The 19,106-nt window shown below is 40.5% G+C and overlaps 1 protein-coding gene across 4 annotated transcripts in view; it reads left to right on the top strand.

Annotated features, from left to right (window-relative positions):
- bach2b (BTB and CNC homology 1, basic leucine zipper transcription factor 2b) overlaps positions 1-18,851 on the top strand; it is a 104,187-nt gene extending 85,336 nt beyond the window's left edge. For all 4 annotated transcript variants that reach the window (XM_061052668.1, XM_061052665.1, XM_061052666.1 and 1 more), the window contains 2 exons: positions 10,898-11,104; positions 12,182-18,851. In XM_061052668.1, the coding sequence (XP_060908651.1) occupies positions 10,898-11,104; positions 12,182-12,697 (723 nt within the window). In that variant the 3' untranslated portion in view covers positions 12,698-18,851. The remainder of the gene's footprint in view (positions 1-10,897; positions 11,105-12,181) is intronic.
- The last annotated feature ends 255 nt before the right edge of the window (positions 18,852-19,106 follow it).

The raw sequence follows: 19,106 nt of genomic DNA, 5'->3' as shown, positions 1-19,106 counted from the left end.
TCAGGGACCCTCTAATTCACACAGATGGAGCACAGTTCAGGTGTAATAATATCGCAGTGAGCTGATTCTCCACCTGAGGGAGAGTGAAAGACAATAAATCTCTTCACAGGAAGCAGCTCTGCTTCTGTGCAGCGCTGATGTTTGCTTGCTGGTATGATTAAATGTTCCGTCTGTAACTCGGCTTTTCACCATGGGGTCACTGCCAGGTGAGGACTTTTCACCTCAAAGCCCTCCTTTGAACGAGACTAGTGGTGCCATTAGCAGATGTAGAATACATCTATTGATTTATTTTAACCTAACACATCCATCATGTAATCTGCATGAGGAGCAAATAAAATGTTAATAAGAAAGAGTTAGTTACCACCAAGCAATTTGATTGGACAAGAGGCATTACATGAGTGACAATATAGGAGAACAACATCAAAGGGACTTTTAACAATAAGTATCCCTCCGCCTCAGCCAGAAGCTCTGAATTATTTTAATTCACATTTACAATCTGACAGAGATTTATTTATTAATGACCTCAAACCTCAGAATCAGGCAACAGACTCTAATGTCACTGGTTTCAGGGTAATATTTATTACTTCTAACATACAAGTAGAGGATCATAATACTAAGAAGCTGCTCTGTGGTAACCATCAGAGTAGCTGAGTGCAGGACAATGTTTGGGTTGCCTAGCAGTCTACTTTCAGTTAAATTGTGAAACTATAGTTGAGGGGAAGTTGTTAGTTTTTACTTTTTACTAATATTTTCAGCTCTCAACTGAAGGTTGAGAATTACCCAAATTCCTACATATTGTTGCTTTTAGTGTTAAATAAATATTGTCAATTTGTTGTGATAAAAATGTAGCCGTTAAAAACCCATCTTTAGAACTATATTTGAACTTGGCATCACCCCTTTTCAGCTTGTGAAAATTCAATCGTAGACATCCATAATTGGTGTATGTTTTATTTTAATTCATCTGCAAAACATAATAGATAAAATAGATTGTTCGGGACCAAAAATTACATTTTTTTCATGACAAAATGTCCAAATCTTTAAATCTTTACTCGTTGGTCATCGTTGAAAGGGCTTGCCATGTTTACAGATATCATACCTAATTATGAAATCAACTATTTAAAATGTTTTAATGATATGTCGTTCAGTAAAATGAATGCTCTGAGGATTAGCCTACATATTAAAAAAGCTTGTCCAAGGAAATAAACTTTGATAAGCTTGGAAAGAGAGCTCTATTGTATTGCTCTGGATTGGATTAGAAATGTTTTTTTAATAAAAAAAATAATAAAGCAGTCACTGATGGGTTTTCAACATGACTTTAGCACTGTCGGATGTTTTCATGAGACGTTGACACCATATGTTGGCTGTCGTCAAGCTTTAACGTTTGACCTTTTTCACTCTAAAAGGCTCCTGGTTTCCTCCGGCCCACCTGCACTCTTATGATGTTTCATTCAGCGGTGTTTTGCTCGAGGTTCAGGGAGAATCCTTTCTGATGAGCCGGGTGTTGGAGGGATGGTGGCGGTGGGGGGATGCTCTGAGTGCACAGCGGGAGCTGAAAAAGGAAGATGGAGGAGAGAGAAAGTGGTGCATTGCCATGGTGACCATATTCACAGAGCGCGCCGGTGTTTGAGAGACATGACAGGAATGTGCTTTTTCAGTGTAAAGAATTGGGAGCAGAGCTGCAGATGAAGAGGCTCAGCAGTAATGTGTAATTATTACCTTCACAACGTGGCACACAACGCCGTCAGATTTACGAGCGTTTAAAACGAGCCGTTCAGTGTGGATTGATTTACAGCGCTGAGCCATCCGCCTCCAAAAAATAATGTGGAGATGATTCAGTTCCCTATGTCATCTCTTTGTGTGAGTATGACTGTGTTAGTATGAGTGTGTGTGCCGTTATAGGCTCTACATTACTCTGCACAGTATCCCTCATAAAATCTCTCTCAGCCAGCTTTTCCTCTCACTATACCAGGCTGCAGAGAGGATCCTTTAACAGTTTATGTCTCCCATGCTGCCCAGTCTGCAGTTTGAAACACCGGCTGTACAGATCACATAAATAAAAAGGCCAGGATAACCAAGGTGGCCCATTTCTAATTGCAAAAAGAATGGAAAAGGGAGTTGTCTTCAACTTTATTTGCAACATTTCCAAGTACAAAAACAGAAAAAACTTCCTTTGCTGCACTGCTGAAGGTTTGACTTACTTCCCCAGATAAAAACTTGATTTTCAACATTTCATAGTGTTTTATGACATTCAAACTTAACTCTTGATATCTTACATTTATTTATATTTCACCTTCATGTCTCTTGCCTCTCGGCCAATGACAGCAAGGATTGGCTCCAGTCCCTTGTGACCCTGAATTGGATCAGCTGTAAAGATAATAGACTGATGGATGGATGACTGTTCCCACTTTTATTAAGGGGTAATTAAAACTGAAGCTTATTGAAACCCAACTATCAATGCTTCACGTAATTACTTTTTTTTTTTTTTGCCTTACTTGTGTTTTAACTTTTTTGTTCATCTTTTGTTACTTTACTGGGCGGTGATTCTTTGCATCTAACCCTTGAATATTTAATATTTTACTTATATATGATGCTGGTGGGGATGGGATCAGCAGGGTAACTACTTAACACTTCATAACTCATCTTGGTCTTGGGCAGAGTTAAGTGGTGATGAATGCTAGCTGTAGGGGCCACCTGTGTATGCTATGCTATGATATGGTATGGTTTGGTATGGTTTGGTATGGTTTGATATGGTTTGATATGGTTTGGTATGGTATGGCAAATATGGTATGGTATGGTTTGGTATGGTATGGTATGGTATGGTTTGGTATGGTTTGGTATGGTATGGTATGGTATGGTTTGGTATGGTTTGGTATGGTATGGTATGGCAAATATGGTATGGTATGGTATTGGTATGGTATGGTTTGGTATGGTATGGTTTGATATGGTTTGGTATGGTATGGTTTGGTATGGTATGATATGATATGGCAAATATGGTATGGTATTGGTATGGTATGGTTTGGTACGGTATGGTTTGGTTTGGTTTGGTATGGTATGGTATAGTTTGTATGGTATGCTATGATATGGCAAATATGGTATGGTATGGTATGGTATAGGTTGTATGGTATGGTATGGTTTGGTATGGTATGGTATGGTATGATATAGCAAATATGGTATGGTATGGTATTGTATGGTATGGTTTGGTATGGTATGGTATGATATGATATGGCAAATATGGTATGGTATTGGTATGGTATGGTTTGGTACGGTATGGTTTGGTTTGGTATGGTATGGTATAGTTTGTATGGTATGCTATGATATGGCAAATATGGTATGGTATGGTATAGGTTGTATGGTATGGTTTGGTATGGTATGGTATAGGTTGTATGGTTTGGTATGGTGTGGTATGATATGATATGGTATGGTATGGTTTGGTATGGTATGATATGATATGGCAAATATGGTATGGTATGGTATGGTTTGGTATGGTATGGTTTAGTATGGTTTAGTATGGTTTAGTATGGTATGGTATTGTATCCTATTTGGAATCTTCCACTCCCCTTCTCTTAAACCTGGCCCTCTTTCACTCTTCCAAACCTTATTGCCCTTTCTGTGGTGAAGAAGTGCTACCTCATGCTTCCTTACTTTCCTCGCTGGCCTCTCTGTAATTCTACTGTACAAACAAACACAGGCAGCAGCCGGGCCTCGCTGTGTTTGCAGAGTGAATGGCAGAGGGGGGAATGAAAGCTGCTTTGGTAAAAATAGCTTCAGCTCCAGCACTGCAGACTGGACACAATGAATCCCGATGAGGAAGGAAGTTGTTAAAGTGTGGGCCGGTCTGACCGAAGCCCAGTCATTCAAGGTAGCAAGAGTCACATGAGGTCTTTGGGCGGCTCCTGCTCTGTGGTCATGGTGTGTTTGGTCCATATGATCCTCTTGTGTAGAGAACTGTCAACACAGTAATAAAGCACAGAGACACCTCCAAACAGAGACAAAGCAACTCCTAAAAGAAGATCAATATATTCTTCACTTACATGTAAAGTTATGAGCTGCTTTGAGTGTGATCTTGAAGTATTTTCTCTGAGGTTTGGAGCCTTCTTAAGGTATATTCTGTCTTCATCATACTGTTTTAATGACACAAGTGATGTTTACTGCTTCAATTGAATGCTGTCTTACCTCCTACGCAATACCTCCTTCAATGGATGGATGATGAAACTAATTAGATTTCACCTCAGAATAAAACATTTTTAATGTTCAGGGGGAAAATGTTGAGTCAAAACTAATCTACAAAAACAAGCAGTGGGTGAAGTTTATATTAATAAGTGATAGAAATAGAAAACAGTGCGATAGCATTGACTTGTAACAGGCTTTGTCAGTCACGTTTGGGTGTAGGGGGGCTGTTAGGCCTTTTTATTTGTGAAGGTATATATTTGGTAAACATTTAGGTTTTAACTGTTTAAAAGTTGAATTCATCAGAAATGTAATTTAGCTTTTTTCATTACACTGCTAAAGGCTCATAGTTCAGTATAGCCTGAAGATGAAGGGGTGCTAACTAACATTAACTACCTTCAGAAAAACATGCCAGTGTATCTGAGTCAGCATACTAAATAGATTATTTATCACTGTTTTTCAATCCACTATTAATATTACAGTAATATGTCAGCCCAATCCCATCAGTGCTAATGCTAATGTTGCTTTGCATTAACAAAAAGCTAACATGTAATCAACTTGGATTCATTAATGTGTTGTACCTATTGGTGCTGAGGACCAGGCTGGTGGCTGTATCACATCTACTGTAAATACTTTTTACCAACTGCCATTGAATAACAATAGAAGAAGAAAGCATTGGTGTCAGGTGACGTAACTGTAGAGTTACAGACGGTAGAGATGCTAAGAAACAGGCTGAGTATCTCTTAATATAAAGAACGATCTGTTTTACTTGAGCTGAGAAGAATAGATCGTTTATCAAGTGAAACTTAACGGGATCCATTGATAAATATGTTTGTGTTTGTGTATATGTTATATGTGCGTTAGTGACAAATTCCATTTTGTGTTAGCGCCAAGCTAGCAAAAACTAAGACGTCCAAACTGGTGCCTCTGTGGTATATATCGACGCATCACATTTTGTGATACTGATGATTCATAATGTAGATCTGTTAATCATGTGATCATGTAGCTTTTTTCCCCCTCACTACAGACCTTCGTCATCAAAAAATGACTTTTGAATAATAACTTTACTTAAAATGCACCTTCGCTTTAACTATTATCTCATAAGCAAAATTAAAGTTGAATGAGAAACAACAGAACATTTTATCTGTTCAATACTTTGTTTGAATAATGTGCAAACTTTGGATAATAAATATACTCATATCATAGTTGTACTGAATTATACTTCTGAGTGTTTTCTGTATGAACATTTTGACATAGTTCTGCTTTAGTCACCTTGATTTGAGCTCTTCTGCAATGGCGTGTAAGCACAAGAAAGGTCAGAGCAACAAATCACAGCGGTCACAGTAAATGTTGTGGAGGCTGCAACAATCCACCTGGATTTAATAGTGCTGAAGGAGAACTGAACTTGAGTGCCACTTAAACCAGCAGCATCTCAACTGGTGATGTATCATGCATCTCTACACATGTAGCACCATTTGTAGCTCAGCCTCTCTCTCTCTCTCTCTCTCTCTCTCTCTCTCTCTCTCTCTCTCCCTCTCTCTCTCCCAGAGCTCCAGCTCCTGGTGTCAGTGTAGGCGTTGAGCTCATTCTAGCGTAGCGTCTGGCCACAGCACTTCAAATATTGATCTCAGAGCGAGTGGGAGGAATGAGGAAGTAGTCCTGATACATCAGCACATTATTTTTTTTTCTGTGTTTTTTTATCAGGCGAAACATGAAATAGAAAGAACATGTGACAGGAAGTGCAGAGACATTAATATCAGTTCTGCTACATTTGCACAAAGCACAAGAACCTTTTCTCTACTCTAGATATGATGTGGCTGTGGTCAGAGTCTCATTCACCATTCATAATGTTAGCAGCAGAGATATTTACTCGTTTTAGTCACATCCAATACTGATAATACCATACAGAAGTCAGAGCCTTTTTCAGGTGATGTAACTATTTCATGCCAGGGCACTGGGTAATTTATTACAGCAATATGTATCAGTGTGAGTCGAGGAAGAAATGCTCAGTAAGCCATGTTAATATTGCATCAAATATTTGGCTGTTATTGTAGCTGAGGTCTTGGTGCAGTCGCTATAGAAACCAAACCGCAAGAACGAGTGTGCACACTGTATGATGTGGAAGGAGACTTATTCATGTTTTAAAAAAAGGGGTATGTTTGCACGATCATTTCCCTCTTAAATCTATATTTAATGATGGAGATGCATATGAAAAATGTACTTATGGCACCACAGGGGGCCGTAGTTTGTACCCTGCAGAGTACGCAGAGGGAAACTTGCTCAGATTGAGCAAGAGGAGTTCTGTTTACCAAAGCATTTTACTTTGAAATCTATATTTATCTAGCTGGATGCATGTACAAAAACTGTAGTATCAAGGTAATGAGATTCAGTCTCTCTTCATTACCCCCAAATCGCCCCTGGGGCAAACGCTGCATCGCTCTGCAGCACTGAGCGGAGCGGGACAAATATGGGGAAACAAACAGGGGCACAGAAACGCTTCTATTCCTTTTCAGGGCCTGTGGTAGGAAGACATTTAGCATCCAGCTACCTTGCCCTGCTAATCTGTGAGATTCCCACGGTGTTGATTTTGGCTTCGTCGCAGCAGCAGCCCCGGCGCCCGGTGCTGTGAGGGGTATCTTGCACGAAAATTCCCAGAAAGAACTTGGCAAGCAAACAGCAGGGTCCAGTTTTGGAAGTTTTGTTTGTTCATGTTGATTTTGGAGGTTTTCTGTTGATGAAGTTTGACACATTTTTCTTTCTGTATCTTCTCGTGTTTCTTTCAAACAAACTTCGGTTTTTGCTGCCAGCAAAGGAAGGCGTCAGAGGTGTAATACATGGAAATGTTAACATAAGGCCTATGTAGCCATAAGAATATAATAAAAAGAATAAAAACAAGTTATGAAGGCTTTTATAATTAAAACAAGCAAAAAATAGTGACAACAAACTCCGGTATGTTTTGAATAAGTACAAGATACCTGTTCCCCAATCAAAAGACGAGCACTCAGTGAAGAAAACCCCCATCCCAACCACGCCCCGATGTCCCTCCGACAAGCCAAACAACCCACCACATGGCCCCGAGTCGCCACTTCAATCCAAACAGCCACACCACCCTCAACAGACCCAGCTATTGACGACAGTGACAGCACTACCCTCCCCACCACAGGACCCTCATCAGCTCTCCCAACACATCTATGTAGACCGATTGGGAAACAAGAGCCAGCACACCACCTGGGCCACAAAGGGGGAACCACCTCTTCCCCCTCACACCGGCGCCCTGTCCAGTTAGTCCCACAACACCCCGGGAGGGCCAGGCAACTAGCTTTGGCGTCATCCTCCACGCCAGCTCCTAGCACCCACCACACCCACATGTAGAAATAGAAAACAGAAAGGAGAATCTGCAGAGAGGTGTTAGAAGGCAGAGCCAGGGCGAGTTGCCTGGTTAGGCTGCACACTCCACCTTCCCTTACTCCCCCTCCTTCACTAGGGAAGTGTCATTTAGACACTTAGTAACTTCAAGTCTGATTAGACACAGGTGCTGACAGAGTTTTTTTTAAATGTTATATCATTTTATCACCATCAACAACATCGACAGCTTCTTAGTATTCTAATCAACATCAGCACCATCCTCAATATCGTCGTCGTTATTGTCAGTCCCATCACATAGATTAACTGCATAGCTTCTGAAAGTTGAAATCTCGACGCGTTTATGTTTTTAAATCAGACATCAAAGAACATCAAACATTAACCAGTCGAGATTTCAACTTTCAACAGCTACGCAGTTAATTCATGAGAGAAGTGAGTGAGTCTAAGAAAATTTGTGAGATTAGATTGTTATCAAGCTCTGGAGAAAATAAGTTGGACAAGCATCATGGCTTTTGTATATTACAACATGAATAAGTTGAGGTCCCAAAAAAAAAACAGGAAATTTATGCATTTATGCATTTTAATTGCATTAAATATTCCACGTACTTGTTTTTCTCCTTTATTTTCCAGTTTTTGATCAACTGACTTGGTTCTTTCAGATATTCTTACTTTTTTCCGATACTTTTTTCTGAATTACGCTTTTTTTTATGTCGTTCTTATGACCTCACAAACGCTAAGTGCATCTGACGTGAATAAATCTTTTTTGAAAACTGTCATTACTTTTACCCCAGGACAGAACAGTAAGTTCTGGACCTCGGATTCGATAAGAGAAAAGTTCCACACGGACAGAGGCATTCGTTAGCTTTAAGGTAAAAAAACAGAACTTGTTTGTAAACGACTGCAGCTGATCGCATGCAGTGACCCCTTCAAGTCGGGGTCATCCATCGAGTTCACGATTCACCTGAGGTCTCCACCTGCTGCAGGCTGCCGCAGCTGAATGTCTTTAGACGTTGAAGCAAGTCACTCTTTTTCTGTGTTTTCAAAGGCAAGTTAAATAATGTACATGTTTAAGCAACAAGGCAATTTGAAGTTCTTTACACCAGACAACAGTACTCTGTGACAAAGGGAGACATTTAAAAAAAGAGAATAAAAAATAAAGATCTTCTCGTGTGATTGAAACAGGAATACAAATATTTCATTAAATGTCAGACTGCTCCTGTCATGATGTACATTTAACTGTGCTACAGTTGACTTATATTTTATTATTCCGAGTATGATATTAAAATTGTGCCTGATATTACTTTAGAAATCTACAGGAACAAAAAACAGGAAGAGCCAGAAGACCTAACAGATGCAACTAGACTCAAGCTGTGAAGAGAAACAGCATTAGAAATGATATATTTATAACTTGACTTGATCTCCTCTTGTAATAAATAGCTCCTTCCGCCTGCTTTTGAGACTGTGAAATACGGCTTATTTGTTTTAGCAGTGCTCAGTGTCAGAGCTGAGACCCAGCATGGCTCTGGTCCTGATGACAGACGAGTCCTACTTTTCTCTCTGTCCCCCATTTACAGAATAATGACCCAGAGAGAGAGAGGGAGACTGAGGAGGAGGAATTGAGGGAGAAATGTTAAATCCAGAACAGTTGGCTGTGAATTTATGACCACCAGTGAAGCGTACTCTGTCATCCCAGCTCTGCTGCTGAACTGGTTTCTCATAGTGGAGCAGCTAAATTTAGCCGTCCCCTGCGTCCCAGTGACTGGTGGAAGAGGGGGGGAGAGAGAAACCATCACAAGGTCGCAGCGTCTCCTTCCCCGTTGCGTTCAGATCCTGTGGAGTGAGTGCTCACACTTCTGAAACCTCTGCTCACGACGGTACACGAGCCGGTGTGATCACAAACAGAGTCATCTCCTGCTCTGCTGTAGACGAAGCTGGCAGCTCGCACTGATGTTTTATAGCTTCCCCGCACCTCTCTTTTCAGGCTGGAGCTGTCATGCCCCGGCAGAGCAGCGAGAGCAGAGTGTGGCCTTGAAAGCTCGGGCCATCATTTATTCATGCGTCTGCATGCAGATGTCGAGACCGAGATGAGAGAGAGGGCTCCTGGCGGCTCAGAGGGCTGAGCCTCTAATGAGGAAACTCAAGCCATTTTACTCTTTCAAGGATAGATTGACATCTAGATTTGCTCCTCAGTGTCAGAGTCATTCCAGTTCTACCATAAGTAGGCACCTTGTTTTATCCCCATGAGAGCTGCGCTCATACCAGGTGACACCACAGCCACCCTGTGAACCGTCTGCTGCTCAAACAGAGCCGAGCTCCCTCTGCTGCAGCCTCTGCCGGCTCAGGGCCTCCTGGGAGCATCGAGCAGCCAGGTACACTGTGGAGTCACATCGTTTGCTCCTCTTTCTCCCTCTCTTCCTCCTTTGTTTGACTTTGTTCTTCCAGAGGCAGCCACGGGGAGGAAGAGTGGAGAGAGGAGAGGAGGAAGAGAGCTGCAGCTCCTCTCATCTCTGCCAAGCTCTCCGGCTGTCTTCCTCTGGCTCTTTGTTATTCCTCCACTGCTTCACTCCCCGCCTGAAGCGACGGCTCCCTGGTGCACACAGATACCGCTGGGGTGGATCTGCCTGTGATGTGCTTATCATAAGGTTTGCCATCACCTGGGGGAGAGAGCCTGACTTATTGTTGCTTTCCAAACTGAGCAAATAAACACACATGGCATCCTTCATATTTCCTTTATTCTCATTTCACACCGCACTGTCTTTGCTCCTCCAAATCACTGCTGCATTTCTTCCACTCGTTCTTTTGTTCTGCAGTCTGTGAGGACAGCTCTGAATGTTGCCGGTACAGATATTCATGCCCCCAGAAATCACCTGACACTGATTTGGAGCAGGTTGGCAAGTCACTGCCCCCTCAATCTGTCATCCTGGCACATTTCCAGGTGTGAGGGACTGACGGACAGAGACACTCTCTCTCTCTCTCGCGCTCTCTCTCTCTCTTTTCTTGCATCACTTCTTCCCCTCTGACTGAAAATGTGCTCCATGGTAAATATGAGGCGCAGGATGTTGAGACGCTCTCTAACTCCTGCTCTGTGTGGTGTGTGCGGAGCAGTGCTCTACTGCCATCTTGTGGTCCCATGCATAACTCTCCTGCATCAAACAGGCAAAAACTACTCTTGTTGCAGCTGTCACAGAGCAAAAACTCAGCGTTTGTCATTCTTATTTTCTTATTTCAAGAAAAAACAAAAACAACTTTATTCTAAAAGAAATTGGCAGCATTTTTGTACCAAAATCTAGCCAATGTTTCTGTGCAAGTTAGACTGCATGACCAATTCATGCTCAGTAATAACAACATGTCAATCTGTCTGTTCCAGGTGAAGCTGCCTTTCCCCGTAGATCAAATCACGAATCTTCCACGGAACGACTTCCAAATGTTGGTGAAAATGCACAAACTGACCTCGGAGCAGCTCGAGTTTATCCACGACGTGAGGCGGCGGAGTAAGAACCGCATCGCCGCGCAGCGTTGCCGCAAGAGGAAGCTGGACTGCATCATGAACCTGGAGTGTGAGATCAGGAAGCTTGTGAGTCGACGTTTTTTATTTAATACTATACCTGCCTCCAGATGTCATCTGTCTGTGAGACTTCATGTTTTCATTAAACACTCTGAACCTGGGACAGCAATAAACCCCTAATCAATAAAGCTCTGGACATCAGGATGTGATGATGCACATTCCCACCACTAGGGGATCCTCTGATCTCCATGAGTGGGAAGCTGCAGCTCTGCAATTTGTCGTACTAGCCACACAAAAAAATATATTTTTGTGACGTATCTTTCATACATAAGATGCAGCGGATGCAGCCTTATTCAACATTTACCACAGCAAAGATTTACAATGTGCGATACTTGACCGTTAAATAAGAGCAGCACAAGATTTGTTGTCACATAGCACTTCTTCCTCATGTACAGGACAAGATGAATTAAGAGAGAGAAGCACCTCTGTGCCCACAGGGGTCGCCAAAATCGACACAAACCAAAAGTTCCTCAACCAAAAGTAGAAATGTTTGTTGCAGTTTGTTAATGCGTCCTTCAAATTGGGCCCCTCTTCCTGGGCTCATGGCCGCCAGAAGCACAAGCCCACTGCAGGGTTAGCTTGTATATTTGAGGCTTGTACTACACTGTAAGCTAACTGGGAAGATTACATTTGTTGTAATGGAAAAGCTGATCAATTAGCACGCTAGCACAAGCTAACCACCGGTGTTTGACGCCTGCCTGTCCAACAGACAGCTGAGGCCAACTCTGTGTTTTCAGATGGACGACCTTTAGTTAATTCTCATTTTGGAACAAATTTTATCCGTGTGGCGTTTCACCTCGTTGATTGTATTTCACTTCTTTGCTGTTAAGTCCAAGTAGGCCAAATTCACCAGTTTGTATGGCGTCCAATGAATTGTATCCAGTCCCAAACTCACCTGCCTGCTGTCATTAGCTGGGGGAAACACATCCACTCCCCGCCCAGAAACATCCCGAGTCAACCAAAAAATCAGAAAGCAGGCAGAGAGAGCAGAGTCTCTGAAGACACAGTCAACACCACAGTGAATGGGAGCTTTATTTTCTACTGTTGTAGAAAAGTTGGTCACTTTCTGTGTGTGTTTGGTTACAGGTGCATGAGAAGGATAAGCTCCTGACGGAGAGGAACCAGCTGAAGGCGTGTATGGGTGAGCTGTGGGAGAACTTCTCCTGCCTGTCTCAGGAGGTGTGCAGGGATGTGCAGCTGAGCCCCGAGCAGGTCCAGTCTTTAAACCACTACTGCCCCGTGATGCGGCCTGCCAACTCCACTACCAGCAACCACAACAACAGTGCCGCCCACCAGCCCAAACCCGCCCCCCTCAGCCTCACCACCAACAACGCCACCACCAGCATCGACCTCACCACCCACTCAGGCTCGGCCACACCGGAGCCGAGCTTCCACGGGTCACCAGGCCCCTCTGAGAGCGAGCCCGAATCGGCCGTCAGGAACGGGGCGGACAGAGAAATGGACGGCCAGGACGCCAGCTTGTACACAAAGTCCGGGCTGACCGTGGACAAGTCCAACCAGGCGGTGACGGTGGATTTTTGCCAGGAAATGACTGACAAATGTACAACTGACGAGCAGCCGAGGAAGGACTGCACTAATTAGTTCTCTGTGTTTGTTTTTGATGTTTTTTATTATTTAATTTTACTCTTCTGACAAACCCTCGCTCTGGGTTGTTGAGACGGTCAGCCTCCGCCAGTGTTCACTGAAAAAAAAAAACAAGCTTTGTTTGTATTTATGTCTTTTTGTGCTGTTTCGTTTTTTTTGTTTTTTTTTGAACGGTTGACACTAAAGTTGTCTTAACAGCAATACTGTTCTCCAGGTATTCTCCTCTTACCATGACAGAGTGGGAACTTCTCACCAAACCCTTACAATGGTGCTAAACTCGCTCCGGCAGCAGCGGAGGCTCCGTTCTCCAAACGTTCACAACTCAAAGTCAAACCTCATCGGACCTAAACAGCAGCAGCTCTCTGTCTCTCTGTTCCTGCCTTTTGTCTTCTTTCACATTTGCTCTTTTTTATTTCCCACTCTGTCTCTATCAATCTTTACTCTACCTCTTTCTCTCTTCCCGCGCTCTGTCTGTGGTTCTTCTCTCAATAGATATCTCAGTGGCCCTTTTCGTCACAGCAATTCAAACTCAGGAAAGAAAGAAAAACAAATCCTCTGAATGTTCAACCTAATTCATGACAAATGAGAATACAGCTTTCTGTAAGTGAGGGATGCAGCTAGACTGTAAAATGTTCATATGCAAAAATGTCTTCAAGCGTCTCGCATTTGTATTTCTGTACAGGAGAACTTCTTTGTAACTAAAAACATTCCTCCTTTGCCTTCCTCAGCACTGAATTGAAAGGTTAAAAAAAAAAGGTTTTTGCAGGCGGTTAAATGGCTATTTTTATTTCCCACTCATCAGCAATACCATTGTATTTGGATGTTGTGATGGTGACTTTCAAGTGCTTGTTAGGCAGAAATGTACATAGTATGGAGCATGATGACTGTAACAGTGATTTTTGTACAGGTAGAGGCTTAGATGTTTCTTTTTCACCGGGGTTATATCAAGCACCTTTTTCTAAGGGAAAAATCTTTGCTTTGCTGTTTCCTGTCCTGCCTATCGAATGCTCCCCGTCACGGCGGGTGTTCATAAACTCAGGAAATCAGCTCTAATACACATGTGGACACACACACGACAGAACATACAGACACATGCGTCAACACACAGAGTTTTGAGCCCCATGCATGTATAAAAATTAGACGTTCAAAGACGTGTTTTTGAGCTCAGGCCAGCTCCTGTTTCCCCACTTTGACTCCTCTTTAAATGTGAAAAAAAAAACGAGTTCTGCCTTGTGTTTTTTGGAGAAAAATCTTTTTTCTTATCAGTATTTAAAGATGCTATTTGTGTACACGACCGTACAGACCTTTTAAGGTTTTCTTCCCTGTTGCCAACTAAAGCTAAAAAGTGACAGATACTTAAAAAAAATTTCAAACTGATCCTAAAATAATCACCTCTTGAGAAAAAGGAGAAAGAAAATTGACTAAATTCAGGCACTTTGTTTCCGCCCCCAAGCGCTCAGAGCCGTTTAGCACTTCAATTAGGGTCTTTATTTTTAATTCAGGCTCCTTAAAAGTCTGAAACTGGAGCACTTCATTTGGCACTTCAAGAGAAAAAATCATGTTTATGTGATAAATGATCTTTATGAAAAAGATGTATCTGAGACACAAAAGGAAGCTAACATTTTAGTATAAGATTATTCACGACTTATATTTGTATTTCTTTAGGAAATGAATAAGCTAATTCAGATTTCATTTGACGTGAAAACAGTGTATGTGTTTGTCCAAACGATTAAGTAACAATCATATAAGATAGTAACCAGTTTGCCCTAATTGTGCATTTGTTTGAACATCCTGCTTGGTGACGTGCATGCATGCTCCCTGTAGCTATAATGAGTCTTAGTTTGTCTAGCTTCTGTTTGCCTTGTGACTTTTCTCTGGAGCTTTTAAAATGATATTTTTAAAATTGTATTTTAATGTATAAACAAGCTGAATTATGTCAACCCTCACTAGAGGCTTGCTTTGTGTAAAAGCAGGTTGATTTTAATTGGAATGTGAAGCTTTATTCATCACTCTTTAAAGCCCCAATCCAAAAAAACGGCCCTCCCTCTTAGCGTAGCTAGCTGAAGCTAATAACAGGCTAGCCACTGTTTCATTAGCAAGAAAACTTCTCTTTCATTAAACAATTCTGCTATAGTGTTAATGTGTTAGAGGAATGTGTTCCCAAAGTTTAACAAATTAGTATTTACTACAGTACTTTCTATTAGAAATGTAAACCCCAAGTCGTTAAAAAAAAGCTAACGCAGCTTTAAAGAAGCCTAAAACAAACAGTTTGATACAAAAATAATATTTATGATAATTTTTCACTGAAGTAACTTTTTGTAAGAAAATGTATGAAACAAAATAATTATACAGTTGAAGCATTCATGCCAAAAACAAGCTAACTAGCATTTCAGACATGTTTGCTAATGTTTCTTCATTTGTGCTGAACTATTGTTGTTTCTTTGTCTCAGGGATGTTCAGAACATTATTGACCATGATTAGCAATTAGTAACATCTTAGCAACGAAACTGACATGTTACATTTAAGGCAACTCTTGTCTACTTCAAAAGTATTGTGTTGTTTATAGACATTGTTTTCTAAAAATCTTAAAGAAAGTACTGTAGTAAATACTCCCCCCCCAAAAATATTGTAAACCCCCTTAGAGCGATCTAAAAAGATCAGATTGCCGTGCTAGTTAGCTAGCAGTGTGTTTTGTAACACTTTGTTTCGGTTGATTTATTTTAGGTGTTAGTCCTTTGAATCATTAAAGTGACTAAATGTTGTATATGTCAATGATTATTTGGCCGAATTAATCATGGATTTGGGCTTTAAAGTTAAGATGAAACATTTTAAAGTCCTCCCCCCCGGACTTAAACTGATGTAAATTTTAGATGTAGTTAAAAATATGATCTCACATGTGAGACTCTTTCTGTTATACAGCCAAACAGAGTTAAGTGTATTTTAAAAATCTGTCTTTAAATTGTTAAAAGACCTTTCCCTACTTCGTAGAGTACATAGACCCCGCAAAGACACGGACACATGCACACGTACACGAACAACACACACACACAGAGTACACACACATGGGGCACAGCCTGAGTGCAGAGCAGTAATGGTGGTTCGGCCCGTCTTTTATTTGTGATCTTTTCATTCTTGTATGCATTTTATCTGAAGTTAAACAGTATTTACAGTATTAATGTGCAGATTCTACCAGGTTCAAGCAACAAAACTAGAGAGGAACTGACGTGTCTACGTTACAGAGGCTTCATTTCTGCAAACGTTATGCAACTCGTTTTATGTTCATTTACTTTTTTATTAGCTTGATGTTAAATTGAGGAAGCCTGGTTTTGAATCAGAGAGCATCAACTCTGATATATGTTGTTTTTTTCTGTCTGGAGAAAATGGATTTATGAATATTGTGTTGTAGCAGAAAGGCCCCTGGATGTCTCAGATGTCCTCATAATACGACAGCGACCACTTGCTTGTTTTAGCATACTGCAGAATATCTGTAACAACTATTTCATAATTCAACTCAACAAACTCTTAGAGTCCCACAGAACTTAGATGCATAGATAATTAAACAAATTAAAGCTAAACCTCCAGTCAGAAAAGCTTTTCATCCAGACCGCTAAGCTCTCCGATTCTTTGCATCTTTGGCTCCAATGAAGAGACGAGGTAATGTTGGGTTACTCGATTGTTTTATTCCACTGTTGGTTAAGGGGTCAGTTCACTCAAATGACTAAAAATAGTTAAATAAATAAATAGCTATTACTCATTTCTTGGCTATAGTACCTATTTGGACCACATTGGAAGTTTATTTTTAAGTTCTGAGTTAAACGTATTCAGGGAATTTAAACAATCAAAATAAGAAACCAGGACCAAATTCTAAATGTAACGTCCAAACCCTGGGTGTAAAGATGGACTTAAAAGAAAAGACGAAAGTTTGAGTTTACAGTTTGAATTCTTTTTTTAGGGGTAAAAATCTGGATTTTAGATTTAAGATCTGGATTCTGAAATCGGAAAGTCTGCATTTTGTGATCAGAGTGGATAACAGTGAGATCAACACTGTTCTGAGAATTAATTAAAAGATCTGAAATAAAATACAGGCTGTGAGACCAGATTAGAGTGTATATTCTGAGATTAATGTCCGGATTCTGAGATCAACTCGGACCTATAAAATACAATTTTCACATGTGGACCTCATTGTTTTCTGTACTTGAGTCATCTAGTAACGCAGATAGTTTTTGATTCAATGGTTACAAACTTGTTCCTGATTACTTTGGTATATTTTGTGTCCTGAGATCCTGTTACTTATTTTCCCTGTTGGTCTGGATAATCATGTTTTTGTTGACTTTGTTTCAAATGAAAAGTTGAATCTAATCAAATGTCCACTCACCTCTGGTCTGTTGGGATGGTTACAAAAATGTCAGACTGAAACCAAAACTTTCTGTGTGGTTTGATACCATCAGAAATAAGAATTCTGATTTTTGTCATTTGGGTGAACTGATCCCTTAGTGTCTCAGGGTGTCAAGCATTTAAACCTGCTCTTTATCTCCCTCTGCAGCAGACTTTTATCTTTTCATCTTTTCATTTAACTTTATTTGTTTGAGCCTCAGAATAGATTTGTTAACGAAACTTAAAGCTGCAGTAATTGATTTTTGGCAACTTAGGGGCAAGCTATTAACAAAGTTGACATATTACTGACTATTAAAGTTTACAAAAGCAAACACAACATTTTCCTTCTTACACAGTGAGCTAAAAGCATCATACACATTCATTTATAGTCGTGTTTATGTCTGCCTGAATGTACGTCCAATATTCGCTCAAACTTTTAGGTTTCTTTTTGGTCAAACCCACCACCTCCAGTATTTTTACCAGCTGCAGCTAACTCTGTATCTCTGCTGTTTGGTGCAGCTTTGGTAGCATACAATAACTTTTTCACATACAGTATTTGGCAGAATATCCTGGGTTAATAACCAAAAACAACTGGTTCTTCACTTCAAACAACACACACAGTCATCTGATCCATTTTGAATACAAATCGATTAGTGCAGCTTTAAAACGATGTGGTTTATAATTCTATGCATAAAACCTGAAGTTAATGTAACCATTTAATTATTAGATTCGAGGAATCCTCCAGGTTACTTTGTGCAGGCCAAACATTTTTTTATTTTCGGCTGATGCCATTACAACAGGTTGATTTAAATACCTTGACATGTATAACTGAATGCTCGTACCTTTTTGTTGTGGATTTGTTTTTTTTTTGTTGCTGCTTCTCTGAAACAAACACTGGCTTTTCAACTCCAAAGGTTGTTCTTTAAGAAAACGTATGAACAAAAACATGCCTTTCTCACAGATTGCTCAACTTTATTGAAAAAAAAAAATTAAAAAATCTGGTATCCTGGTTGAACGCGCAGGCTGAGATCATTAAGTAACATTGAAAATGGAAAATGTTTACAAATAGGTGTCATGTCATGTTTGATAAATGTTTGCCATGTTAAACTGATGGTCGCTTCAATCGGACTGCTTCTTGGTAAAGAGACAAAGAATGAGTTTCCTCACCTTGTCTTTAATCCAACTGTTGGGATGGGTCAGCATGGATACACATGCACCTCCGATATTTGCCTTAGAACTTGCAGAGGCCATAGTTCACATTCAAATGAAGTGAGTGTATGCAGGGGCCCCGGCCCCCATCCCTGAGTCACCAGTGCGGACTTTCTCACACTTATCTACCTGTGAAATCCTTCATACCTCTCATAACTGGTCAATGACTGTATCAGCAAACTGCATCAGGTGTTTTTTCTACATGCTTTTTACACAGATTCTATGGATTATTGTATTAGTAGATTTTTGGTGCATCATTTTTAATGTAATAGCTCTTAAGCTTGTAGTTCAAGTTGTTGTTTTATTCTTTCATTTTTCTAGACGACTGTTTTGTGTTAATATTGTCAATTTGAAATAGCTGTCATTTGCTTATTCTCTACTAAGAGTTCTTACCTTTATCATTTTTAAATGCTACATGACCCTAATGAATTAAAATGACTTAATAACCATTGTAAATACGGTATTGTGCAAACCCCATTTTCATTCATTTCAATTGCTAGTGTTCTATAAATGACTTTTTTTGTCTAGACACCATTTCTCTTTATGAAATAAAGAAACATGCATATCATCTTCTGCACTTTGTGATTTTTTTGCCAAAAATATGACGAAACGTTGGTCATTCATAAGCTGTCTTTGTTGATCCTTTTGTCCACTTACTTTCTTCATAGTTTGGAGCCGTCGAAGCCTCAGGTAAGAAACAATAATTTGCCATTTGGTGAAATTCATGATCAGTGGGCGTATTTTGATGCCGAGCATTTAGCTCCAAAGTAGTTAATGCAGCCTCTGCAGGCAGGGCTTCTCGGCCCCATAACAAGATCGCACA

This window comes from Labrus mixtus, chromosome 12 (assembly GCF_963584025.1).
Source record: "Labrus mixtus chromosome 12, fLabMix1.1, whole genome shotgun sequence".
Lineage (NCBI taxonomy): Eukaryota > Metazoa > Chordata > Actinopteri > Labriformes > Labridae > Labrus > Labrus mixtus.
The sequence above is the reverse complement of the archived record's forward strand: the minus strand, read 5'-3'. Positions and strand labels throughout refer to the sequence as shown.